Source organism: Cibotium barometz, chromosome 50 (assembly GCF_041138505.1).
Source record: "Cibotium barometz isolate CiBa-2024 chromosome 50, ASM4113850v1, whole genome shotgun sequence".
NCBI lineage: Eukaryota > Viridiplantae > Streptophyta > Polypodiopsida > Cyatheales > Cibotiaceae > Cibotium > Cibotium barometz.
Genome location: NC_141095.1, coordinates 1449357 through 1473740, shown reverse-complemented (window position 1 = coordinate 1473740; position 24384 = coordinate 1449357). Strand labels below are relative to the sequence as shown.

Here is a 24384-nt window from a genome sequence, read left to right as displayed (position 1 = left end):
TCGAGGCAAACCACCAATGGGGTATCAAAACCGAATGAACAAGCGAGCTATGTGAAGGAGATAGCATAGGCGGAAGCATAAACAGTAAACATATGAGAGAGTGCAAAGGAGATTGAGGGAGTTGGACAAGATCACCTTTTATAATAACAGTAAAGCTTTACAATGGCAATGGCCAGCAACTGAGTGTTGAACTATGTGCAAGGGAAGTGGATAAATGAGTGAATAATGGGGACCTCCTTATATAATGTAGAGAAAACACAGCCACAACTCCACCTGTTGCCTCTATAGAAGAAAACGCAGCCACCAAAACTGGCCGGCAGCAAACAACAGGTTGGTTGGACCTGAAAATGTAGCACAGTTGGGAAACGCAGCCACTTGTTGTCACGGATCTGCAGCCAGGAGAGATATGGAGAAAAACGCACAGCAAAGGAGGGAAAGGTGGGCAGATTTGCAGAGTTTGGAGCAGCCTGGACCTAAGCGTATGATACCATGAAGGAGATAGCACAGGTGGAAGCATAAACAGTAAACATCTGAGAGAGTGCAAAGGAGATTGAGAGAGTTGGACAAGATCACCTTTTATAACAGCAGTAAAGCTTTACAAAGTGTGCATCGGGATAAGTACTTAATTTTTTTTTTTTTTATAAACCATTCATAACTTAGCAACACTGGTACACAAAGCTACGCAAAAAACAATTGAAATTCAAACATCTATGCTCTATAAATGTCAAATGACCTGCGGGCATACAACAAGAAGTCTTGCTCAATCTGAAATCCTAGTACAAACGCCAATAGCCATATGGCCTGCACAAAAGAATATGATATCATACATGTCTGATCATAAATCATGAAAGTACAAGGCTAGCCACTACTAGTTACAAGCTGAATATGTGACTAGTCAGTGGTCACTACTGAAATAAATACTGATATGTTAAATGATTTCCGTTAATGTTCAGTAGTCTTGTTGGCCTCTAGGGATGGTGACACCTGTCTCGTCAAAAGATACGTGGGACAACACTTGCTCACTTGCTTCAGACGTTCCTTCATGATTCGGAGATATACCCCTGAAGATGAGGATGATGAGTAGTTTCCATCTGTGAGGAGATTCCCATCAAAATCATATAGTTGCTCCATGCATCTGGTGCTTTGGATTGCCTTTACCGGTCGCTTTGGCGACTCTTCCTCTCGAATGTGCACCATGAGTATACACCATGGTGCCTTTAGAGGTGGAAGGACGACTTTACTGAGTTGAAGACGTGAGGAAAGTGGTCGTGAGAGCTCAAGACTGAGCTCGAGTGACTCGTCTAGCAATGCCCTTGAGCTTTTTGTGAAGCTGTTTGTATATCTCCTTTTGCTCATCACGGACTATGTTGCTCTCCTCGGTATGCTGTTGTTTGCGATGCTCAAGCTCCTCAACATCAACCTACATGCCATGTATTCACTAGTAGTTATTAGTGACTAGTCGCTTTAAACTTTTTTTTAAAAGTATGGGTACGGAAAGCATGGTACTGGTCCAATACGTATTGAAAGTACCGAATGAATGAGTATGAGTACGGAATGCAACTATGCTATGATCTCTGACAAGAGAATCATGGGCATCATGGAGAAGGTATTGGCACTTTTCTTTTAGTACATATAGACGGTTCTTGAAAAACGGCTAGCCATCCTGTGTACTATAGTGGCCTGGTTTTGAACTGAGGGCCAACTGATACTGAGTCCCGAATTCTTCTGAATTCGAATACTGTGCCTTCATGCTTTCCAAGTCTTTTCCTTGAATTTTGAGTAGAGTGGACTTCTGTAATGTTTGAATTGCGCCTTTACGATTGGGAGCATCGACAACAGGGTTATTCTTACTAGGGACATATAAAATCATTCCCCCAAACTATTGGAACAAATGACTCCATCTGGATTGCCTGTCACTCCATTGGACACTGGGCATGGTTTGCAACCATTTAAGTGCTTGGCGATCTGTCTTAACTATGAAATCTCTCCCATAAAGGAAATGTTTCCAATGCTTAAGCGATGTCATTACTCCCAATAGCTCTTTGTCGTATACTGAATAATTCTTTTCGGTTGTATTCAACTTGCAGCTGTAATAAGCCAAGCTCCAATGGCTAGGTTAGTGGCTGTCATGTGCATGATCAATGCCATGTACCTTCTCAGGGCTAATCCAGAAGGGGGCAGCCAGTAAAAGATCAGTAGAACTAGGATTTAGGAGCATCTGGTGCAGCAGAGGCGAGTGTGGACTTGTAGAAGGGGCATGGAAGGAAAAGGTGGAGCTGTCGGCTGCTTGCAGAGGTGGGTGACTGGACAAGTTCAAGGCGGCTGGACCAGATCAGAGGCGGCTGGTCCAGATCAGTATAACGCAAGATTTGTATGGCTTTTTCTCCACGACTGCTGGCCGACGAGCAGTCGGCCAGATCTACGATTGTCCCAAGGCCTATAAATAGGCGCATATGCTCATTGTAGTCACCATTCAATCCTCTAGGGATTGGGTCTTAGGGGTCCAAGTAGGGACCAGATCTAGGGTGTTTACCACCTTTTTATGGAGGCAGCCTAGGGCTGTATCAAAGTACCCTTTTTGTACTATATGAAATATACTGAAATTCTAGCACATCTCTCTCTCTCTACTCTCTCTCTATATCTGCGTTTTGCATGAGATGGTTTTCAGGAGTGTTTAGGACTGAAAGAAGACTCCCAGAGCTTCCGCGTGTTACAGTGGCATCAGTAATCACCTCGAAAGGATCATCTCATGATGCCAACTTTAAAACTGCTGACTCAAAGGCAGCGTTCTTCAATGCCTAGAGTGCCTCTAAAGCTTTGCCTGTAGGCTGTAACGGACACTTTCTGGCGACGAGTCTTCACGCCCTTGAGCAAGTCCATGAAAGGTGCAACAAGGTTAGAAAACTTGTCCATATGTGTACTGTAGGCTTGACAAATACCCACAAATGAGTGGATTTCCTGGGTTGTCTTTGGAATATCCCAACTGAGTATAGCCTGTACCTTTTTGGGGTTGAGGTTAATACCTAATGAGCCAATGATGTATCCCAGGTAATGTATTTCTCGTACTCTAAACTCACTTTTCTTGGCATTGATAAACAAAGTGGCTTTGGTGGCTTTTGGGTAGGCCCCATATGGCTGCCCATGAGCAAGGGTCTCAAAGTGTGTCGTGAACGTAGACTGGTGCCCTTGCTTCTGTTTGGAACCCTAATGAATGCCCGGTACACCTCTACATCATTCCAGAGGGTTACAAAGATGTGCGGGATATGCATTGACTTTATGTGTGGGACATGCACACCTGACCATGACCATGTATGGGATTTGTACACCTGATCATGACGCTTTGCAGTGGATTGCTGGCTGACTCGTCTCGACAAGGGCTCACAAACGCTGTGTAGATATGTCCACGTGGCATCCAAGTGGTGTATGGGATTTGTACACCTGACCATGACGCTCTACAGTGGATTCCTGGTTGACTCGTCTCGACAAGGGCTCACAAATGCTCTGTAGATATGTCCACATGGCATCCAAGTGTGGGATGCATGTGACATCCCCTTCAGTTGAGCTTGATCGAAGCTGCATAGCATCCAAATTGTCTGTTAATAATGCTGGATAGTCTTCAGAGAAGTTCTTGTCAAGACAAACCGCTTTATGCGTCCCTCGGTCATGAAACTTCGTGAGGAACTGCCGCTCTCTTCGGCCAGAGCCATCCTTGAAAGATGGTGCAAAATGATTTGTTCTCTGGAACCATCACTTTGGCTTGGTTGACAATATCTAGTTTTGGTTCATCTTGGACATTTGAGAGAGGAGGTCCGGCATAGTGCTTCAGCCAAGAGACATGAAACACATCATGCATGGTCCAAGTGGAAGGTAAATTTAAATTTTTGGACACCTCATTGATCTTCTTTAGAATGGGAAAAGTTTCGAAAATCCAAAACAACTTCTTTGGGCATTGCTTGCTCACCTCTTTCAACCTTTGTTTCATAATCTTGAGATACATCCAGATTCCAGTCTCCTTCCGAGACTTTCACATCACTTTTGTCCTTGTTGGCCTGTCGAGTATAGGGCTCTTGTGCTCTGGCCAATCTATCCTTCACAGACTCTAAGATCTCCTGGTAAGACTCCGTCAAGTGGTTTGCTTCAGGCATTGAAGACGACGTCCTGGTCAACAAATGACTGGAACGGCCTTCCAAACATCGCCTCATATAGAGTCTTGTCAATAGCTGAGGAAAGAGAGTCATTAAGAACAGCGTGAAATAAAGGCAAATACTGCTCCTACTTACCTTGTTGATTATGGACATAATACTTTAGCACGTTGAAGGTTAGTTGATTGTAAATCTCTGTCTGGCCATCCATTTCTCGGTGGAATGCACTAGAAAAATTCAACTTAGGACCAAAATTATCAAACAATGCCCTTCAAAAATAAATGGTGAACTTGGCATTATGATCTGCCCTAGGTATGTCACCAATTGAGTACCAATGGCGGATAAGTAGTTTTGCAACATCTTTGGCAGTAATGTTAGCCTTGCAAGGGAAAAGCATAACAAATTTGCTAAAACGATCAACAAACGTCAAATAGTGCGTGTTATGCTTACCCGGAGTGGGACGCAATTCGTCAAAATCCATAGATATATCTTGGAAAGGTCCTTTGGGAATTGGCAATGGTTGTAACAAACCTGCTTTCTTCCCATGTGACACTTTTACCTTTTGACAAACCGGACAATGTTGCACATAAGTGAACACGTCCACCAATAGAATTGTCTCTCTATCTTCTCCAACGTTCAATTTATGTCTCTATGACCGCCAATGATGATGGTGTCTTGGGGTCATGGAGAAGAGTTGCTTGAAATTGCTTCATCCAACAAAATGAAGACACTTTTCAAGCAAATCTCTAAAAACACGCATCATCATGTGGTTAAATGTCGCCGGGGCATCTGTCAATCCGAAGGGCATGACCACAAACTCGTAGTGGGCCCGTTTAGTGTAGAATGCTGTCTTGGGGATGTCCCCATGGACAATCTGTATGTGATGGTATCCACTTTTCAGGTCAAGCTTCGAAAACAACTTGGCTCCATTTAGTGCAGAATGCTGTCTTGGGGATGTCCCCATGGACAATTTGCACGTGATGGTATCCACTTTTTAGGTCAAGGTTCGAAAACAACTTGGCTCCATTCAACCTCTTTAAGATATAATCAATCTGAGGCATCGGGGACTTCTCTTGACTGTCAGCTTATTAACAGTACGGTAATCCACACAAAGTTTGGAAGATCCATCCTTTTCCTTAACGAGAAGGATTGGTGCTGTCACGAGTGTGGCTATCTCTCTAACTGTCTAGATTAGCCTTTAAACATTGAGAGGACACTAGTGAAGGGTCAGACCCTGTCACATGGGTCATCACTAAAAGACACATCTCTTGATTAGCCTTCAAACATTGAAAGGACACTAGTGAAGGGTCACACCCTGTCACATGGGTCATCACTAAAAGACACATCTCTTCAAAGAGACACATCCATTGATCAAAGGACACATCTCTACGTCTCAAGGATAGAACTATTCATTCAGAGTCACACAATTTCCTCAGGGATGTGCCTCTTCATTTGTAACTTTTCAGGCCCTATTTAAGAAGGCCTTGTGTCTCAATGCAACATAACACAGCTTTCCGCTCTTTGCCTCATGTTTACTCAAGTATTTAATTACTAAGATGTGTAATAATGTTTAATTAAGCTAAAAGATTAATAGTGGTATCAGAGCAAACAAACTCCAATCTATACTTCAAGAGTAAATGATGTTTGAGACGGGAGCAAGTTGTTTTGCACCAATCCCATGCAACTGAGGATAGTTGTGATGCAAGTAGGGAAGAATGCGATACACGTATGAGTATTTAGGGCACAACTCCCAAGCATGGACCAGTCGGACATGAGATAGAAAGCCTTGGGAGCAGTTGAACAGTGCATGTGCCACGTAGCAGTGATGATGACATGGCGACGATCACACATGGCAGTGAAACAAACTGACCAATAGCATTGGTGCATATGTGGGTAGCCCAGTCATTATAATCATTTGCATTTGCTCAACACTAGTCTCCAGTAGAGTGTTTCTCTCACACATGCTAGGTAGGAGGTGTTCATCAGGTCGTTTGGGCTGTGTGTTGAAGTTTTCACTCTGAGCCTCTCTCTTGTATACAGAATTCAGTTGTAATCATCCTTTTCTTGTACATAATACAAACATTAGTTATAGGATGCTTGTGTGTGCTATATGATTTTGCTTCCCTCTTCTTTATTTCTCTTGCACATAGACACATGTATTCTACAATTGGTGTCAAATCGTAGTGAACCTTCAATTTTTTTTCTTTCTTTTTTGGCACCCCTATGCGTCGATTGCTTGGATAGGGTAGAGTCTCTAGGCTCTAGGAGTGGCACAAGTCTAGGTTTGGAAAAAGTGATTATTAGGGTTCTTATTGGCATTTGTGGTGTGGTGCCGACTCTATCCGATGGATACAATTAGACATCGTCTCCATGCTTGCTTTGAGATCCTGAAGTAAATCTCAAGCTCTGCGGGATCCATACCAAGGCGCCCAAAACTAGGGATAAAGAATGATGGAGAAGGATGAAGGCGTGGGTCGGATAAGGGGGTCAACCCTCCATGCGCCCATTGTTCCGGATTTGGTGTCTATCAAGACTCGTGCTTCTAATGAAGGGATTGACGATTCCAATGATGAAGTGATGAAACTTCTCAAAGAAGGGTTTTTTATTCCTTTGGATGTAGGTAAGGATGTACTGGATGAGCTTTGCTCCCGGTTTGGGCCATCGTCATTCTACACTTGTGCATAGTCGGTATGAGAGACGTCGTATGTGCCACCGACGATCTCCTTCACAGAGTCCCTCCACCGGATTCACCGGTTTGGCTTTATTGGACCCATGAGATGGCGCCATGTTGGCGGTAACAGGTGGTTCCGATACCACAATTGTCAAGTTGCAACAACAACGTCCTTGGCAATCTCTTGAAAAATGTCCTTGAATTTGATGGCATTAAACTTGTAAGATTCCTCCCCAGCCTCTCAAGATGTCCAGCATCTTCCCCCTGTAATCAATCCCCTCTTCGGAAATATAAAACATCTTGTCTCTGCCTGTTTTGACATAGAGAGAGAAAATATTCTAGAGAGAGAATATTCAGATTTTGAATATTTTTAAATAGAAAAATTTTTCATATTATTAAAATAAGTTTCCCTAAAATAAAAGTTCAAAAAGATTTTCAAAAGGTGCATTAGAAATGAAGTATAATCGGTTCAAGAGGCATTATCCTAGGAGTGAAGATTTTTTCAAAATTTTAAATTAAGGTTCCTATGGGCCAACAAGATCAATCCATGTGTGGGAAGGAGATAAATCCAATTTGTAAAAGAAATTACCCAAAAATGAGTAAATGCTCACATAAGATGAAGAGTTGACTAAGGACAAGGGGAGATAGTTAAAAAGGGGAGATATTTAGAAGTAATGATGTATTTTTGACACCTCTGCATGGGGATTTTCCCCTCATGAAGCAAGAATGCACACAACACACAGTGTATAGATTGTGTCAATGTACAAAAGATAAGTTAGCCCTATAATGATGGGCATATATACAAGCCGGGAAAAAAAACCTCCTAAAGAGGGAAAAAGTGCCCCGACAGTCCTAAGTGTGTTCACACACGTCACTGCCTATATATATGGCAACATGAAAATGGTTTGTTTCCTCAACTTCTCAGTAGTAGTAGAGAAGCGACTAAACAATGCATCAATATCTTCATGAGTATGACCAACCATAAGAAAACCAAGCTACACCATGTTAAACACTCCTCGTGCAACCAACAAGGATAGATAGGCAATTACATAACGATTCTTATTTTCAGAACCCATTAATTAATTAATTCAATGCATGTTTGTATGACACGTGTAATTGCCGCCTTCAAAACATTGGGGTGCTTATTTAAATGCCTTTTTCACCGTCAACCGGTTCTTCCTTTCGATAGTCTTACTGGTTGTTGGTCTCGACGACGGCTGCACATTTGGTTGTTTGTTTGTTCTTCAGCTCCTTCTCCAAGGTTTGATTGCTGGCCAGGAGAGCACCGTCTTCGATAATTTGCTGGTTCTTCGTTTGGACAGTTGCAGGTCTGCTTGCTAGTTGTTGTTGACATCCTTCTCCAAAGTTCGATTGCTAGTCACCATTGCTCTGCTCGCAAATGTTCTCGTGCATGCACTTGCATGTCGTGTCGCATTGCTTTGGATGACACCATGATTTTTTGGTGCATATGGTTTTGACAGGTGCCGTCTCTTGTGGTGGGAAGACCACCTTCGGCACCACTTCGTGACTTGTTAGGATGACTGTTGCAAGGTGGACTTGAATTATAGAGATTACCAACATAAGTTGAAGAAAGAGTGGGAGCGTTTTATGCAGAAACGTGGCGAATTCATAATCGATTGTCTTGCACGTTTCTGGAAGCTTTTGCTCATGCTCCCGAGGATCGTCAAATGGTTGGAGCAGGTTGAGCGATTTGTGGATGAAACCATCCTTGCGGAGAGACGTTTGTGCACATCGGTCCCATGATCTTCCAGGTGTAGTTCATCTTGCTACGACCCTGGAGACATGAGAGAGTTCCAAGTATGGGACTCAAGTAAGGGCATCAGAACGCAAAGACAAGGGTAGCCAGCTGCCAATCCAAGGCCAAGGATGGTAAGGACAAAGCAAGTGGGGGAGCCTCTGTGAGTCACCCACCATTGAAGAGCATTGCGCTAGGATGGCTGGCGGTGAACATTGCTTTTATTATGACTATTGAGCACATTGGAATGGAGTGTCCGAAGAACACGAAGAAGTAGAATGGTAAGGGCAAGGAGAAGTACAAGAAGAAGGCGAGGTCGTTTGCCGCAATAGCTATATGATGCCAGCACCATCTACCCCCCCTTCCGCTCCCACCAGTATCACAATTGCTCTTCACTTGACCCGATCTCAGTGGATCTTAGCGGTCCTCGGCCGGCATGATATGGTTATGTGGTGAGGAATGATTCATGAACATCCGGTGTCCATACTCTTTGATGGAGGAGTCTCACAGGATATCATTAGATACATGGTTGAGCGGTTAAAGTTGCTTAGATTAGAGATGGTGGTGGACACCAGTGGTGTAGTCTTAGCCATCGCCATGAGGGGCAAGCAGAAGAAATTGAACTATTTGTGGGTTGCGTAGACCTTGGAGGATGCCCTGTTGGCTTTTGGGGAGTTTTTTGGATGTTGGATGTTCAAGGTGGCACCGTGTTGGATTCTGGAATGGTCATCTCCAACCCCGTTTGATCCCTTTTATGCTCCCTTTTTATTCAGCATATTTATTTGATATTTTTGGGTATTTTTCCCATCTTTTATTAGGCATTTTTCCTAGTCGTGGACTTTGTCCTCAGTTATGGGTTTATGTTAGGGCCGACCAGCAGGCTCTAGCTCCTTCATGATGTATATAAGGACATGCCTCTATGCCATATAATTTATTTCAAGTGTTGGATCATTGTTGGTAGCTCCAAGTCTATCCCTTGCTTCCGCTTGTTGCCTTCAACCATTCTCTCATGGTATTAGAGCGTCGAGGTTCTCAGGCTTTTGCTTCTACACTCTTGCCTTCGAGAATCAGCTTGCCAATGTGAAGATCTCCGATACTGCCAACATCACGGATTCCATCACGGAGTTTTTTACCATCCAGAATCAATTGGTCTTTTTGGGAGAGCAAAGCTACTGATCAAGACTTTGTTCATTGGCTCCTGGCCAAATTGCTTGAAACTTTCTCATCTTTCTGTGATACTATTTCACTTCTTCCCTCCTCTCCCGATCTGCATATTATTGTTGGCATGCTTCAGGATAGAGCTATGAGGAAGAAAACAAGCCAGGGTGCTTTTGAGACCGTTCTTTAGGTCAAGGGCAAAGGCAAATGGCAATCTCAGGGTTCCACGAGCAACAAAATTGACTCTGAACCTGCTAACAATCCTGCTCATGAGGATCTTACTTGCCATTATTTTGGTTACAAAGGTCACATTTAGCCTGATTGTCACAAGAAGTAGAGAGGCGGTTTTGTAAAGAAGCTCACCAATCAAACCTCTCCGTCTACCAACCAATCCCAGAGTTCCTCTTTCACCATGGAAACTGTCTTCATCGGCATTGAGGAGCTTCCTGCAGACTCACCTGTTCTTGCCACCTCACGTCTTACGAATTGGGTGGTTGATAGTGGGTGCACTACTCACATGACTCATGACCAGGTCCATTTTGCATGATTTTCGGCCTAGCTCTTGGAAGGTGTCCAATGCTGATGCTTGCAACTTTGAGGCTTCTTGTGTGGATAATGTGCTTCTCTTGGCCAACCTTATACTCTCCGGGATGTGCTTTATGTTCCCAAGCTCTCTAGCAATCTGCTCTCAATGTTTCGGATTGCATAGAAAGGCTACTGTGTCTACTTTGATAGTCGAGTTCATGAGATCATTGACACTAGCACCTTGCAGATTGTTGCCAAAGGTGTACATGAAGGTGGCCTTTATAGGTTGAAGGACTTTGGTGGCTCTTTGAATGAGTCACAATCTCATTTGCTACAACTTCTTCATAGCTATCATGCCTTGGTAGCTTAAGAGGATATAGTGTTGTGGTCATAGTCACAGGGGACGGGAGGATGGGACGTGGGGACACCATTTCGGGACGCATCAAGAACGGGGACGGATGGGGACGGTTGGACGTCCCCGCTAAGGCGACCCTCACAAGAGACGGGGGGACGGGGATGATGCTGGGCAGGGATGGTGTGGGGGACGATGATGATCTGACGGTGATGATCTGTTGCGCAGTCTAACCGTCATTTTTATGACCGTTTTATGGCCGTTGGGGATGCCATCTTGGGGGCCTTTTTGGGCCATTTTGGCCCATAGTCACAAGGGCCATGGTGGCCCTCTTGCCTTGCCTCTTCGAGTCTTCAAGACTCTTGCCTCTCCCTCTTGCCTATCTATATAAGAACAAGCACGCACAAACAGACACACCTCCTCACACACACACCTTCAAGGCTCAAGCCTTCAAGCCTCAAGTCTCATTGCTCATTGCTCAAGAGTGAAGCTTCAAGCGGCAAGCCACAGACACAAAAACTCTAGTCTCTCTCCCTCAAGAGTCAAGCCTCTCACACAAGCACTCTAGTCTCTAGTCTCTCTCCCTCTCTCAAGCTATCAACTTTCAAGTGACAAGCCATCTTCAACCATGGCATCCTCTTCACGTGCCGGGGCTTCCCGTAGAAGAATGACGGGATGGACATGGTGGGAGGAGGTTCACTACACCCCATCCGCTCATGGAGGTGGATCTCAGCCATGGGCATGCAATGTCATGTGCACACACATGTACATGCTAATCTCAGGGCTAATCCTGGAGACATGATAAAGACTCACTAGAACCAGATATTTTGGAGCATGGAGTACAAGTTTAGGCAAGGGATGGATTGGAGTGGACTTAGGGACCTGACAGGTCGGGATCTGCATTAGTTATGTTTGTGTATAGGCGGCTGGCCGACCAACAATCAGCCAAATCTCTAGCTGTCCAAGGCCTATGAAAGGGCATGTTTGCTCATTGTTTTGTTCATTCAACTCCTTTTTGAGTTGGGTCTAGACATAGGACTAGAGTTAGGGCTTTCTACCTTTTCTAGAAGGCAGCCCATGGCTGCAAGGATTCATGTACTTTTTTGTACCATATGAAATACTGAATTTCCAGCTCTCTCTCTCTCTCTCTCTCTCTCTCTCTCTCTCTCTCTCTCCCTTCGGTCTGCGTTTTTGCATCAGCATGTTCTAGATGGTGTTTAGGGCTGAAAGAAGCATATCAGAGCTTCCGCATGTAACATTCAAGCTTTGCCCGTACTGGCGAATGGGTGGCACCGACAAAGTGCGAGCCCACCTCTTGCATGAGAGTGGGCATGAGGTGCAGTTTTGCATGAATGTCACGCCCGAAAAGAGACGGGAACTTCTCGACAAGCTTGCCGTCTACGAGGCAGTCGAAGCGGCGAGAAGGACACCACGAGTGGTCGTGGATCCCGCGAAGTTGCCCAGCTGTAAGGCTTGTGCAAGGGAGAGAAAACTGCCTGGCCTGCTGTACCACTGTATGGCCAGCGCAAGGGGGAGAGAAAGCTGCCCGGCTTGCTGTCCACCTGTATGCTCCTTGTCCAAATCCCCATATGTCCACTCACTTATAAATAAGTGTGAACAAGAATCCTTATAAACCATATAAGTGAGTAAAATCCTGTAAACTCATGTCCTGTAAGCTGCCTTCAGATAAAGACATGCCAGATAATCCTTCACACAAGTTTTGCGACATGTCTTGGCGTTACATAGGCGTCTTCCATCCTTTGACTTCCTTGCTTTTGTGGAAAATCCCTGTTCACACCTTGGCTCCGACCGGTGTATGAAACACTGGTCAAGACTGAAAGGGACCAAATGGTGACACTTTCAAGCTAGACCGCTGCTTCTAGCAATGTGCTCAATAGAGTCACATGTGAAGCATTGCCTTGTCAGCCTATTGGCTTGGTGTTCCTCTTTGGAGAGTCATGGATGTGATGCTTCCCCCTGAAAGCTTCCCTTATCACCCTCAGTCCCTGGTTTTGGTTCCCTTGCTTAGAAACCTCTGTGATCTCTATGCATATTATATCTGCAAAACACATTGGCCAATGCGTAAGGACATCCACAAGCATGATTGCCTTACATACAGGTGAATGTAGACTTTATGTGGTAGGGCTAGATATCCTATAGGGGGCAATAAACAGGCCATAATGTGACATATATGAGGTGCTAGACTAGTTGTACACCAAAAGTATGTTGGACTAAGTTCTGTAATTAAACATTTATGGGATGACTTTTTCTCCCATTTGTAGAAACGTAAGTATGTTGGACTAAGTTCTGTAACTAAAAATTTATGGGATGACTTTTTCTCCCATTTGTAGAAACGTTATCATAGCTTTCAATCTGCTGTTTAAAATCTCGTACTTGGTAAAGGTTGTACAGTTTTATTTTAGAAGTAATCTTGCAAGGCTGTCATTTATCTGCAGTGGCAAACCATGATATGCTTTATGCTGATCCTGTGCACTCAAATGGCATGATTATGGAAGATGAAGACATTGCAGACAGCAATATTGAGGGTTAGTGCGAATTGTCCCGATTATGTTGGACTTAACATTAGCTTTGTTAATGTGATGCAAATTTATTTGACGACATTTTGAATCTGCAGAAGCTGCTGACTCGCAAACTAATATTCCAGGATTAACACAGGACTCTGTTCCGGGTACTGAGATTGAAGGTGGTATATCTCAAGCCATTCCAGCATCATGCATCTAGTCTGCGCGCGCGTGCACACTGCCACACACACACACACACACACACACACACACACACACACGTGTGCACGATTCTTATTATTAGTTTTATCTCACTTCACCTTGAATTTACAGTGGCCAGTGATAGTGTGGAACCTCCTGATTCACAAACCAAACATGGGGAAAACAATGTTTCAAGCACAGAAATTGAAGGTGTATTTAATGAACAATTTTAAACTCTTTATATGAAAATTGCTATTATTGGTGAATATTTGAAATATTTTTTGTTTTCGAGAAACTATCCTAAGTTTTTAAAAAATAAAATCCATAAAAGTCAACCCTTAAAAGGCACCATATGTTGGAATATCATAGGAATAGGCTTTGCATAGTTTTAAAATGGTGTTTTATGCAGCTTACTTTAAATGCAACAAACACCCAAAAAAAAAAAACAATGTGGAAGCATCTTCAAGTGATTACTATCAAATGGCTTGTGAATAAAGCATGTTTGCATAGAGTGCTTGTACTCACGTAACGATACAATAGGAACAGATTCCCCTTTAAGCTTTACATCCAAAATATGCTCTTTCCCTCTATGAGTCAAAGTAATCTTCCTGTTATATGTATTCACCACCGCATGTACTCTATGACACCATGGCATACCCAACAAAACATCACACCCATCAAGTGGCATGATAAAGAACTCCTCACTGTCCACATAACCATGCACATGAAGCCTCAGCTTCCCAATAATAGGGGTAACGGGTTCTGCATACCCAAGACAAGCCATATTAGCCTCATACAAAGGCCCCATCTCCTCTGCGTGGATCCCCAATCTGCCAGCCAAATCTGGTGAGATAAAGTTGGCTCTAGCACCTGTGTCAAAGAAAATCAAGGCATTCTGATCTCTAACTTTGCCCCATGCCCTGCACAACTCAGTCTCTTCACCACCTGGCTATTCCCCAACAAGATCAGGAACTAACCTTGCAGAAGGCTTTGCTTTCTTAGACTTGGACTCCCCTTTAGTGTCAGAGTCCTTTTGGGACTTACGCTTGGGACAATTGAAAGACATATGTCCCTCCTCAGTATAGAAAAAGAACTTCTTAGCATTCATCAAAGCCTGTCTCTCCTCAGGAGTTCTCTTGGGCATTGGTAACTTCTTATACCGCTTCTCTGCTAACACTGTTGCATCACGCGAAGCATGCCTTGACTTTTCAGTTTTCTTACTTGTGCTTTTGTTGCCCCTAAATCCAAATGAGACTCTAGTGAGTAACGCATTTGCTGTCATGGCATTCTCTATCATTTGCGACATATTTGTTACTCAAGTCTTTATGCAATAATCACGCACTTCCTTGGGCGACCCACGACAATACTTCTCAACCTGCTTAGACAATGGCACTGCACGATAAGAAGTAACTGGGAGTAAAGCTTCCCAAAACTTCTTATTATAATCCTCAAGATTCTCACACTTCGATGCATCCAACTTGTGCCTGCATCCACCTCAAATGTAGATGTGAGCCACACGGAAGAGAAAACTTGTTTAAACTGTACCCCCAAGTAGATGGTGCTATGCCCTGCAAAAGAAGAGTGGACCACCACTGCAATGCATTGCCCTTGAGAAAAGTCGCGGCTTTTCTCACTTTCGAGGATTCCGTGTAATTTCCACTAGAAAAAGCAGCATCAAACTGCTATAAAAAGGTAAGTGCCTTGAGCTTGTCTTTGGTCCCACTGAATGTGTCAAATTTCACTGCAGCTCCCCCTTCCTTATAATCCTTCGTCTTACCCATAGGCGTTAGATTATCGCAAGGAAGTGGCTTCACAAGACTGCTACCCCTGCATTCATGCCCATCATAGGGTCAACGTTGCCAGTTCCCACACCTGGCATACCATGCATTCCTGCTGATTCCCCCCATGTTTCCAAACATACCACTATGCATACCGGGTTGCATGCCCCCATACATGTTTCCTTGCATTTCGGGCTGCATGCCCCCATACATATTCCATTGCATTCCAGACTACATACCACCATACATATTACTTTGCATACCAGGCTGAAAATTAGCTCCAATATTCCCTTGCATTCCCATGCCTCCCTGAGGGTAACCCCCAGTCATAGATTGGAACACGGAACCACCGCCAGAATAGCCTGGATTCATAGACTGCTGGGGCTGTCCGAAAAAGGAACTCTGTGGGTTTGCACCATAAGTGTTCTGCATGTTAGGAAACGGTCCAAAAGCAGGATCCTGTGGGAAGGCACCACTATTGCCCTGAGGTGGGTTCCTAGAACGTTCTTTCTTCTTCTTCTTCTTAGGCTCAGAAGGAGCTCTCATAAATTCAGCAAACTTCTCATTTTGTGTGAGGTGCATAAACACATCCAGTGCCCCTGCCAAACGAGCTTTAAACTGGGCATCATCTTCCTCTTGACTTGGCATGTCTTCTGGCTGCATTACATCCTCATAACGTGCATCTTCTGCAGCGTGTTCTCTTGCAAGTACATCCTCAGATTTAGTCCTCTCAGGAGTGGTCTCCTGCTCTTCCTCATCATCATAAAAACAGTCATCTTCTGTGTCTGACATCTTGCTGAAATTTTCAGCAATGGCTTTCCTCGAGACAACCACGAGCTCACCCCCTTAAGAAAGTTGCTGATGGTCCAGGCAACGGAACCTTGAACCCGGCCTCTGGTAGAAACCAAAGTGCGGTAGACTAGCAGTCACCCAATCCAATTGTAGTCCAGCTAATAAACAAATAAACAGGAGCTAGAGTGCTCCAAAACAAGAAAGAGAATGACACCTGTTGGCCCCAAAGCTTGGCGCCCCTTTTTGTATTTCTTTATTCAATTTCAATGGAAAAGATTTAGATGATTACAACATGACCATTCATGGCTCGTATGTCTGCAAGTCCAATCTGCTAAACCTTAGGACCTCTTAGCATAGAGGTTACACAGCCTTGTGGCCGCAAGAACACCACACTGATATCTCCTCTAATTTGCTAAGTTTGTACATCCATGAGGCCTTAGAAATGCATCTGACTGAACCATGCACATAGCCATACTTTACCCTTCCTCTCACAAAGGGCCAGAGAGAACCACTCTAGAACAGTCTTGAGAGCCAGTGAAAAGAAAGACTCCATAAGACATCACCTGCAGTCCCACTTGCTCACAAAGAGAGAGAAACTTACAGCCTTTATTTCGCTTTCCACGAGAGAAAAGACGCGAGGAAGAGCCCTGTACTGTCCTGTCCTCTTGTCTTGCAGCCGAGAGAGAGAAAAATCAGTGAGAGAACCTGCTGTCCAGCCTTGTGTTCTCCTCTTATAGTCCACACTTCTCAGCTAACAAACAGTTCTTACCCAAAAGCATTGGAGGGAGAAAAAGGAGAACCTGTAGGTGCCTATTTGCTCTGCAGCCACCAGCCAACCAGCTCTTCAAGAGCTAAAGAGAGAGAGAGAGAGAGAGAGAGAGAGAGAGAAAAGAGACCTGCATCTCTGTTCTGTAGGACAGCCAGCAACCAATCTGTATAATCTCCCTCATGAAACCAGCCCAGTCTGCGCCTGAACCCTCTGTACAGTAACCAGCCAGAGGTATGCAGCTCGCCCACGGCCTTCTTCCAAAAACAGGAGTGTAGCTTAGTGCGCAGACGCTTGTAACTGTTCTCCCAGCCCTGAAATCTGTGCTGCCCGCCTACAGTCCCTCCAAAAGCCAGCATAAGAGAGGCGCAACCCTGCAGCCTGCTGTGTATGTGATTCTTTTTCCACTTGCGCTGCCCGCCAGCCCCACTTTTTCCAAAAAAATTGGAGATAGAAAGAGAGAGAGAGGGAGGCGTGTACTCCAAAAGTGGAGTAGCCCTCTCCCATAAATATCCTAAGGCCCATAAAGTTATTAAAACCTTTCTAGGGGCCACTTATGGATTTTAAAACCTACCTAGGGGCCACCCAAGGTTATGAACCTTAAAAACTTTAATCCCTTAGTCCCCCTTCACACTTGGGGTTGTCCACACACATGTTACCTTTTTGTCCGGCCACCCAAGTATGAATCTTAAAATTTTTATCTTGCTCACCGACCACCATGCTCACACTTATGCTGCACCCATTTTTATCTTCCAACGAGCAAGATGCCCTCGTCCCGTTGGACCCCGGCAACACCCCCTGCTCATCAGCCCTAGATTCAAGAGAGCTTGGCCCGCCACTGAGTGGCCTCATCCTCACAGCAGACTATTGACATCTCTAGCCTTCTTGTATCACTCATGATGGACATCTTGGATGGGCCCTTGCGTGGCATACATGGTTGATATTGACTGTTTTTATTTAGCTCTCCGATATCCCATCACTCATGGTACCCTATACCCAGCATAGTAGGATCGAGATTTTTCATCTTGTATAATCTCAGAGTCTAAGATCTCAGCTTTTAGTTTTCAGTTTTAGTTAAATGTTGCTTTTTTCGTTTTTCATCCTTGACGAGATTTCATGGACACTATGTATACGTCATTTTGGTATTATATACCCCATGCTTGATATCCTTGATGGCCCCCTCCTCATAGGGGGGGGGGGGGGTGGTTAGATTTATAGGGTGTATGATGATGATGGTCCCATTTTGTATCATATGGCTTGGATTTGACATTCCCAGCTCATAGCTCTCGTCTTTGTTTTCTTTTGTACCATGATGAGATTACATGGACAATATTGTATCACTTTTGGTCTCATAGACCCATTGGTCTTTTGAAGACGTTTAATATAACTCTCTCTCTCTCTCTCTCTCTCTCTCTCTCTCTCTCTCTCTCTCTCAGCTTTTTTATTCAGTACTTTTTCATTTTGTTGGGATGACAGAGGATACCCCATACATGTACTCCGATTTGTCTCATAGGCCGAGTTCGGTCTTTTGAAAGACGTTAATAAAATCTTTCTTTCTTTCTTTCTTTCTCTCTCACTCTGCCAGATCATGGAGTCCGCAGACCAGCGCATGGCCAGTTCTTGCTAGAGACACAGCGCCACAGAGAGACTGCTATGGACTCATACCACAGGGAGAGGTGGGCGACAGCTCCAGCTCACTGATTTCTTCCAGAGATCTATCCCAGTACCTATTCTGACACAGGAGGGGTTACACTTCAGCGCGTTGCGGACCTCCGAGCCAGACGGAGACCGAGAGCACCAGGCTACCAGACTCCCAGACTACATCAGCGGGAGATCACAGAGATACGGGCTCGACATCAGCACCATATCCAGGAGCGGCTAGCTCACTTACACTCAAACCCGGAGATCATGCTCCTAGGTATTTTTGCCTCGCCATCGCCTATGTATCACATATTACACCCCCATTATGGTACTAGTTGGAGCTAGACAGATCTGCATTGCATTGTTGTATACCCGGCGCATATAGGTTGCATATTGAGTCTCTAGCAGTAGTGCTCCATCCATCACACCCCCCCACTAGCTCAGTACTTTCATAGTTTATTTCATGTTCATTTTGTTCTTTTTTTTTTTTGGACATCTAGAAGACATTGTAAGTTGTACATTGATTTGTCTCATAGGTCGAGTTCGGCCTCTAGTAGACGTTAATACAGCTTTCTTTCTTTGTTTCTTTCTCTCGGACCAGCACAGAGAGCTCTCACCGACTTCTTCCATACCAGCACTCCGAGGGCCGATCCACCCATCATACCCAGACCACAGGCTAGTGCAGGAGCTTGGCCAAGAGGTGTGACACTCGACAGAGCCACTGAGTTATGCAGAGCTCAACGCCCTAGACCCCATGGCCCTCGCCCACGGCCACGCCACCACAGGAGGATCCGGGCCGTCATCTCCCATCATCGCAGGACCTTCTCGCACCAGCTCAGTTTTACCACCTTGAGCACCATGTCACAGCGGCCCATGAGGGATGTATTAGGGTGATATGAGAGCTCTCTGCTCATGTACCTAGATCAAATTTTAAAGTTCTAGATTTTTGTTATCTTTCTTTATTACTATTTTGTACTCAAGATGATGTACCCTCATGGATATGATGTAACCTTTTGGTCTCATAGGTCATTTTGGCCTTTTGAAGATGTTAATGCAACTTTCTTTCTCTCTCTCTTTCTTTCTCTCTCTCTCTCTCTCTCTCTCACACACACACACACACTTTCACACTTTTTTTAGTGAAACCACTGTCTCATTAGAAGAGTCAATGTACATTCATAGTTGTCCTAGAGTTGGGCAGCTACTACTTAGTTCAGAAATAGTGGGAGAACACTTCTAGTTGCTGAAAGTAAAGGTCTCCGAGTTCATGAGAATCTCATGTGGGATTTTTCTTGTGTGTCTCTATTAAGCTTTTTTTTTCCTTGTGTGTTTCTATTACTATTATTATTATTATTTTTTCTCGTTCATGAGAATCTTAGAGGGATTGTAAAAGGGCTTTCTGGAAGTAAGCAAAGAGCCAAAATGAATCTCCATAGAAGAGTAGCTGATTTTGAGCATGGTAGATAGTCAAGGAAGGTTGTATAAGCTGGTAGTGGAGGAGAAAGACAACCAAAAAGCCAAAACCATCGCCCAAAATGCCTCCTAGGAAAACGAGCCTGGAGGTGTCCGAACAAGTCATCAAGAAAACCCCAAGAGTGCAGACAATACCAAAGAAGGTGCGGCACTGTCTCTCTAGGATGGGAGCACCGCCTACAAAAGTAGTTGCAATATGCCTCCTAATCATGAAACTGCATAACTCTGCTGAGTGGACCAAATCCCTCCCTGAAGAGACAGTGGTATCTCCCCCAAATCTCATAGTATACTGGGCAATGGCAAACATAATGCTCCTCTGTCTCCACCTCTAGGTGGCACAATCTGCATATACGTCTCCCTCGGGGCTCATGTAGCTCTCCCTGCCTCTATCTCTAGAGTGTGTGAAGATACCCGAAGCTGCCCAATAGTAGGACGGTAGTGCTGCCTCTTCACAGGAAGAGGCTGTGGAGGATCAATCCATGTATGATGTGTGTATAGCTGTATCAAATCCTGACGTATCAGTGGGTTCCTCTCCACACGGGAGAGTCTCATGGTCGGATGGTCCTCATCATACTGAAACGGAGGGAGCCTCTCCATACTCATCCCATGTAGTGAAAACCATTGTAAAACCTCTGCATACCATGACTGTCGCCCTGATGTTGCTACTCGCTCTGATGACTCTAGGACCTGTCTCCGTAATCTATCTGGGGGCATGTGCCTAACCCAATGAATAAATGTCACTGTCTGAAAGAGTGCCTCCACTAGCATGGGCGAAGACTCAAACTCTGCCAAAACTATCTCATGTGGCGCCGAGGTTTTACTATGAATCATCCGTGAGAACATAAGTATCTGTGGGCGCTCTAAACCTCGCCACCCGCTCACTGATAGTCTTGGAGCCCAGATGGGGGATGCATACATCAAGGCTGGTGTGACCATGGTATCAAAAAGCCATCCCTTTGTACGGGGTTCCTGAAAATGCGCCTGGTGACATTGCCTCTCAAGTAAAGCTAAAGCTGCATACCCTCTGGCTACCCTGTCCTGAACTGCTTGTCTCATGGAGAACCTCCCCGCCAGGCTAGTAAAGGTGACACCCAAATATACATATGAAGTCACTACATCCACACATTTGTCCTGGTATATGATATGAGTGGTCTCTTGCCCGTGCTTCGTGGTATTGAAAATCATAACCTTGGTTTACCAAGATTGACCGTCAGGCCCCTCTGATTACAAAACTCTCCCAAGGCATCCATGTGCTGCTGTAACCCCTGCTGTGTATCCGAGACAAGTACTACATCGTCTGCATAAAGCATCAAGGCTACATATAGATCTGCCAAAGATGATCCATTGCCCCCCCCTCTGTTCACAAAATCTGCTAGCTCATCAATGTATAATCCAAACAGGGTGGGAGATAATGGACATCCTTGCTTAACACCAATAGTGCTAGCAAGCTCCTCTGATAATCTGCCCGGGCATCGCACACGACCCACAACTCTCTCATACAAAGCAATAATCCCCCATATCATCTCTGATGGTACCCCAAGTGTCTACAATCTCTGCATAAGTCTGTCGTGAGGCACCGTGTCAAATGCCTTGCGGAAATCCACAAAGTAGCAATATAATCTACGTCTCTGTGCCTTCGGAATCTACGTCTCTGTGCCTTCGGCTCCTCTATGAGGCTCCTGAGTGTGAAGATATGATCAAGAGTGGAGTGGTTTCGGCGGAAACCAGCCTGCCCAGTAGCTCTGAATCCAGAGATCTCTACCAATTTACTGAGCTCATGCTCAATGACCGACCCATAAAGTTTGGCCAATGTGTGGCCTACCATCACAGTCCTGTAGTTACCTGGATCCATAGGGTCGCCAACCTTATGGATGGGGGCAATAGTGTGTAAAGTCCATGCGGGCGGGAACCCCTCTACGATAGCCGTGTTAAAGAGGTGCTATAAATGGCGCCACCATGTCAGCTGCATATTAAAAATGCTCACCTCTAAGGCGTGGTGTGGTCCTCCGCGTGTCTGTGCTAGAGCCGGCATATAGCACTCTCCACCATATCTGCTCTATAAAGAAAGTAGAGTGAGTGGCCCGAGGCTTTGAAGGATAGGGTATAGGCGGCGGATCTGGCACATCATATAGTGACTGAGCATATGTATGCCAGCTCTCGAGGTCAGAGATAGGGGTGTGTGAATGGTGTTCCCGTAGCCTCCGCCAAGCCTTAGCTGAATCGTTGCTCAAAAATAAGTGGTACATGTCCCAGTGTTTGGTTTCCTCGAACATGCGTTTCTTACGGCGAGTTAAAGATTGGTTAAGTCTCTGTGCCTTTCGGCCCGAGATTTCACCTTTCTCTACTTCCCGTTTGAGACGTGAATGAGTAGCTCGACACTCGTCATCGTACGAACTATTTTGGGGCATCTTTCCAGTGTTACTCTTGGCGGTACTCCTATAGGAATGTGGGAAGCTCAATAGGGCGGATGTATGTAATAAATCTGTAAGCTGTGTAGTAAGAGTGTCAAGAGGTGAATGTGGGTCTAGATGAAGAAGGCCTCGGTAGATAGAAGTACTATATAGATGATCACAATCATGTGTGAAATATATAGTAGGGCGAAGTGATGTACGTAGTAGGTAAAGTGGTAGAACTAGAAGGATGTGCTCGTAAAGATAGTAGTAGGTATGTATGATCCGCCCTTTATAGGACAAGTAGGGATGGAAAAAGAATCCACGAGACTCATGGTCTCCATGGGACCAAGAATGTAGTCAACAGTGCTCCTCCCTCCTCCATATGGAAAACAAGTGTAGGCTCTTGAGCCTGGTCACCTCTCGAGCCCATTATAAATAATGAGCCGATGATGCACACCAAACACCAATAGCTGTCTCCCATGTTTTTTGATCTCTCCTCGATCCTCCGAAGATCACTGTATCCCAAGGTCGTCCTCATCCAGCCCCCTCGAATGTGGATCCTCCATCATCCATGTCATACACCTCACACTGTCTACTCTGGGTCCTGGCATTAAAGTCTCCCACTAGCAAAATATCCCCCCTCCTCCTATACTCCGTGATCCCCTCTGACAATGCTGTGAATATCTCCCCCTCCTCTGCTATGGCATCGTCATGCTCCTCTGCATCCTCCATCTGATCTCTATGATGCTTCCCCTGAGCAAAAAGTGAGCCATCTGGTGAAAAATAGCACACAGCAATATATACCGCCCTCGTATCCGTGAGCTGCACTCTGACCCACATGAACCTAGCCTCCTCATCTCGGCTTATCACTGTAACACGTGGCCGGAGCTCCTCCCTAAAAAGTACAGCCACTCCCCCTAATCCTCGAACTCCTCCTGCCCATCTAGTCTCTCCTCTAAAGGCAGAATCCCATGTAAATCTCTTGTTTGCGATGTGCCACTTGTACCTTGGTAAGGTCATCATCCAAGTAAATTCTGTCCCCAGGTAAACTTCTCGCTACTACCCTTTTTTTCAAGAATGTAACCCTGCCTGTGTCATCCTCAAACTGTAATATGAGAGGACGTGGACTAAAAGTGTCTCTGTTTGCTCTCCAAGCTTTCTTGAAGGGTGTCTCACCTTCGTCGTATCGCAATTTCTTGCATAGCATTTTCCCATCCTCTTCCGGAGTAGAGGGGAGCACAATCTGCAGGTCAATATAGTTGGCTTTTCCGAACAGGTGATAGTGTGTGTTTGTGTTGGGGGGGGGGGGGTGCTCTTGGGCTGCCTCTGTGTCGTCAACAGATGGAAATAGAAACTCTGTTTGTTACCTGCTGGATTGCAGATATGCCAGCCGTGAGCTTCTCTAGTAGATATTGCTACTGTGGGGGCTTCACGCTGCTGCTGTAGTTATTGGATCCAGCCCAAGGTAATGGTTGCACAAGGCTTGGCGTTTCTTCCTCTAAATAAACAAAGCTTGTGTGTGTTTAAATTTCACCACCCCTCGTGAAGCATAGACAATCACAAGCCCAAATCAGGTTACTAAGCTCTGATACCAACTGTGAAGACCCTCAACTCTCAAGCTAGCTCATGCAGTTCATGCAAAACATGCCAGCAACCATTGCCCTTACGCAAGCATAAATTGAGTTCTTCATGCATGACCTTCTCCAAGAAAGCAAAACTCCTATAGCAAAACATACAATGGCATGATTTAGAATAACCACCATATATCAATTAACCTCGTGGGTGAACAGATGAGCCCACATACTAATCTCTTGCCCGTTAATTCGTCCCTCGTGCATATCGCAATAATACGCCCTCTCCAGCCAGCTTGGCTTGACCTGTGAGTGCGTCCTTCCTTCAGTTGCTTGCCTCATATCAGCACTAGGCTTGTAGCTTTGCAAATGCCAATGCACACACTCATGCTACCATCGCATCGACTCTCCTTTGGACAGCTTAAGCCGGCACCTCTCAGCGGTTGTGACACCCCCTACCCATCCAGCCCCAAGTTGCGTACTGGCCTGTTGGCCAGCTTCTGCTAGGGATGCCCATAATGTAGGAAGTTCCCCCTTTTACTGCTTTCAACATGGCCAGCCATGCTCACTGGCTGAGAGCTTTTGTCAGAGAGGTAGAAATTGACCATGATGGATGCATATTTTCAAAGAAGAAGTGCATGCAATT

General features: G+C 45.0%; 1 protein-coding gene across 4 annotated transcripts in view; it reads left to right on the top strand.

The window, feature by feature from the left end:
* LOC147609706 (vacuole membrane protein KMS1-like) overlaps positions 1–24384 on the top strand; it is a 41367-nt gene that overhangs the window by 5630 nt on the left and 11353 nt on the right. For 3 of the 4 annotated variants that reach the window (XM_086786711.1, XM_086786710.1, XM_086786708.1), the window contains exons 2-4: positions 13061–13150; positions 13240–13308; positions 13460–13537. In XM_086786711.1, coding sequence (XP_086642837.1) covers positions 13061–13150; positions 13240–13308; positions 13460–13537 — 237 coding nt within the window. The remainder of the gene's footprint in view (positions 1–13060; positions 13151–13239; positions 13309–13459; positions 13538–24384) is intronic. The other variant, XM_086786709.1, reaches the window with a different exon arrangement.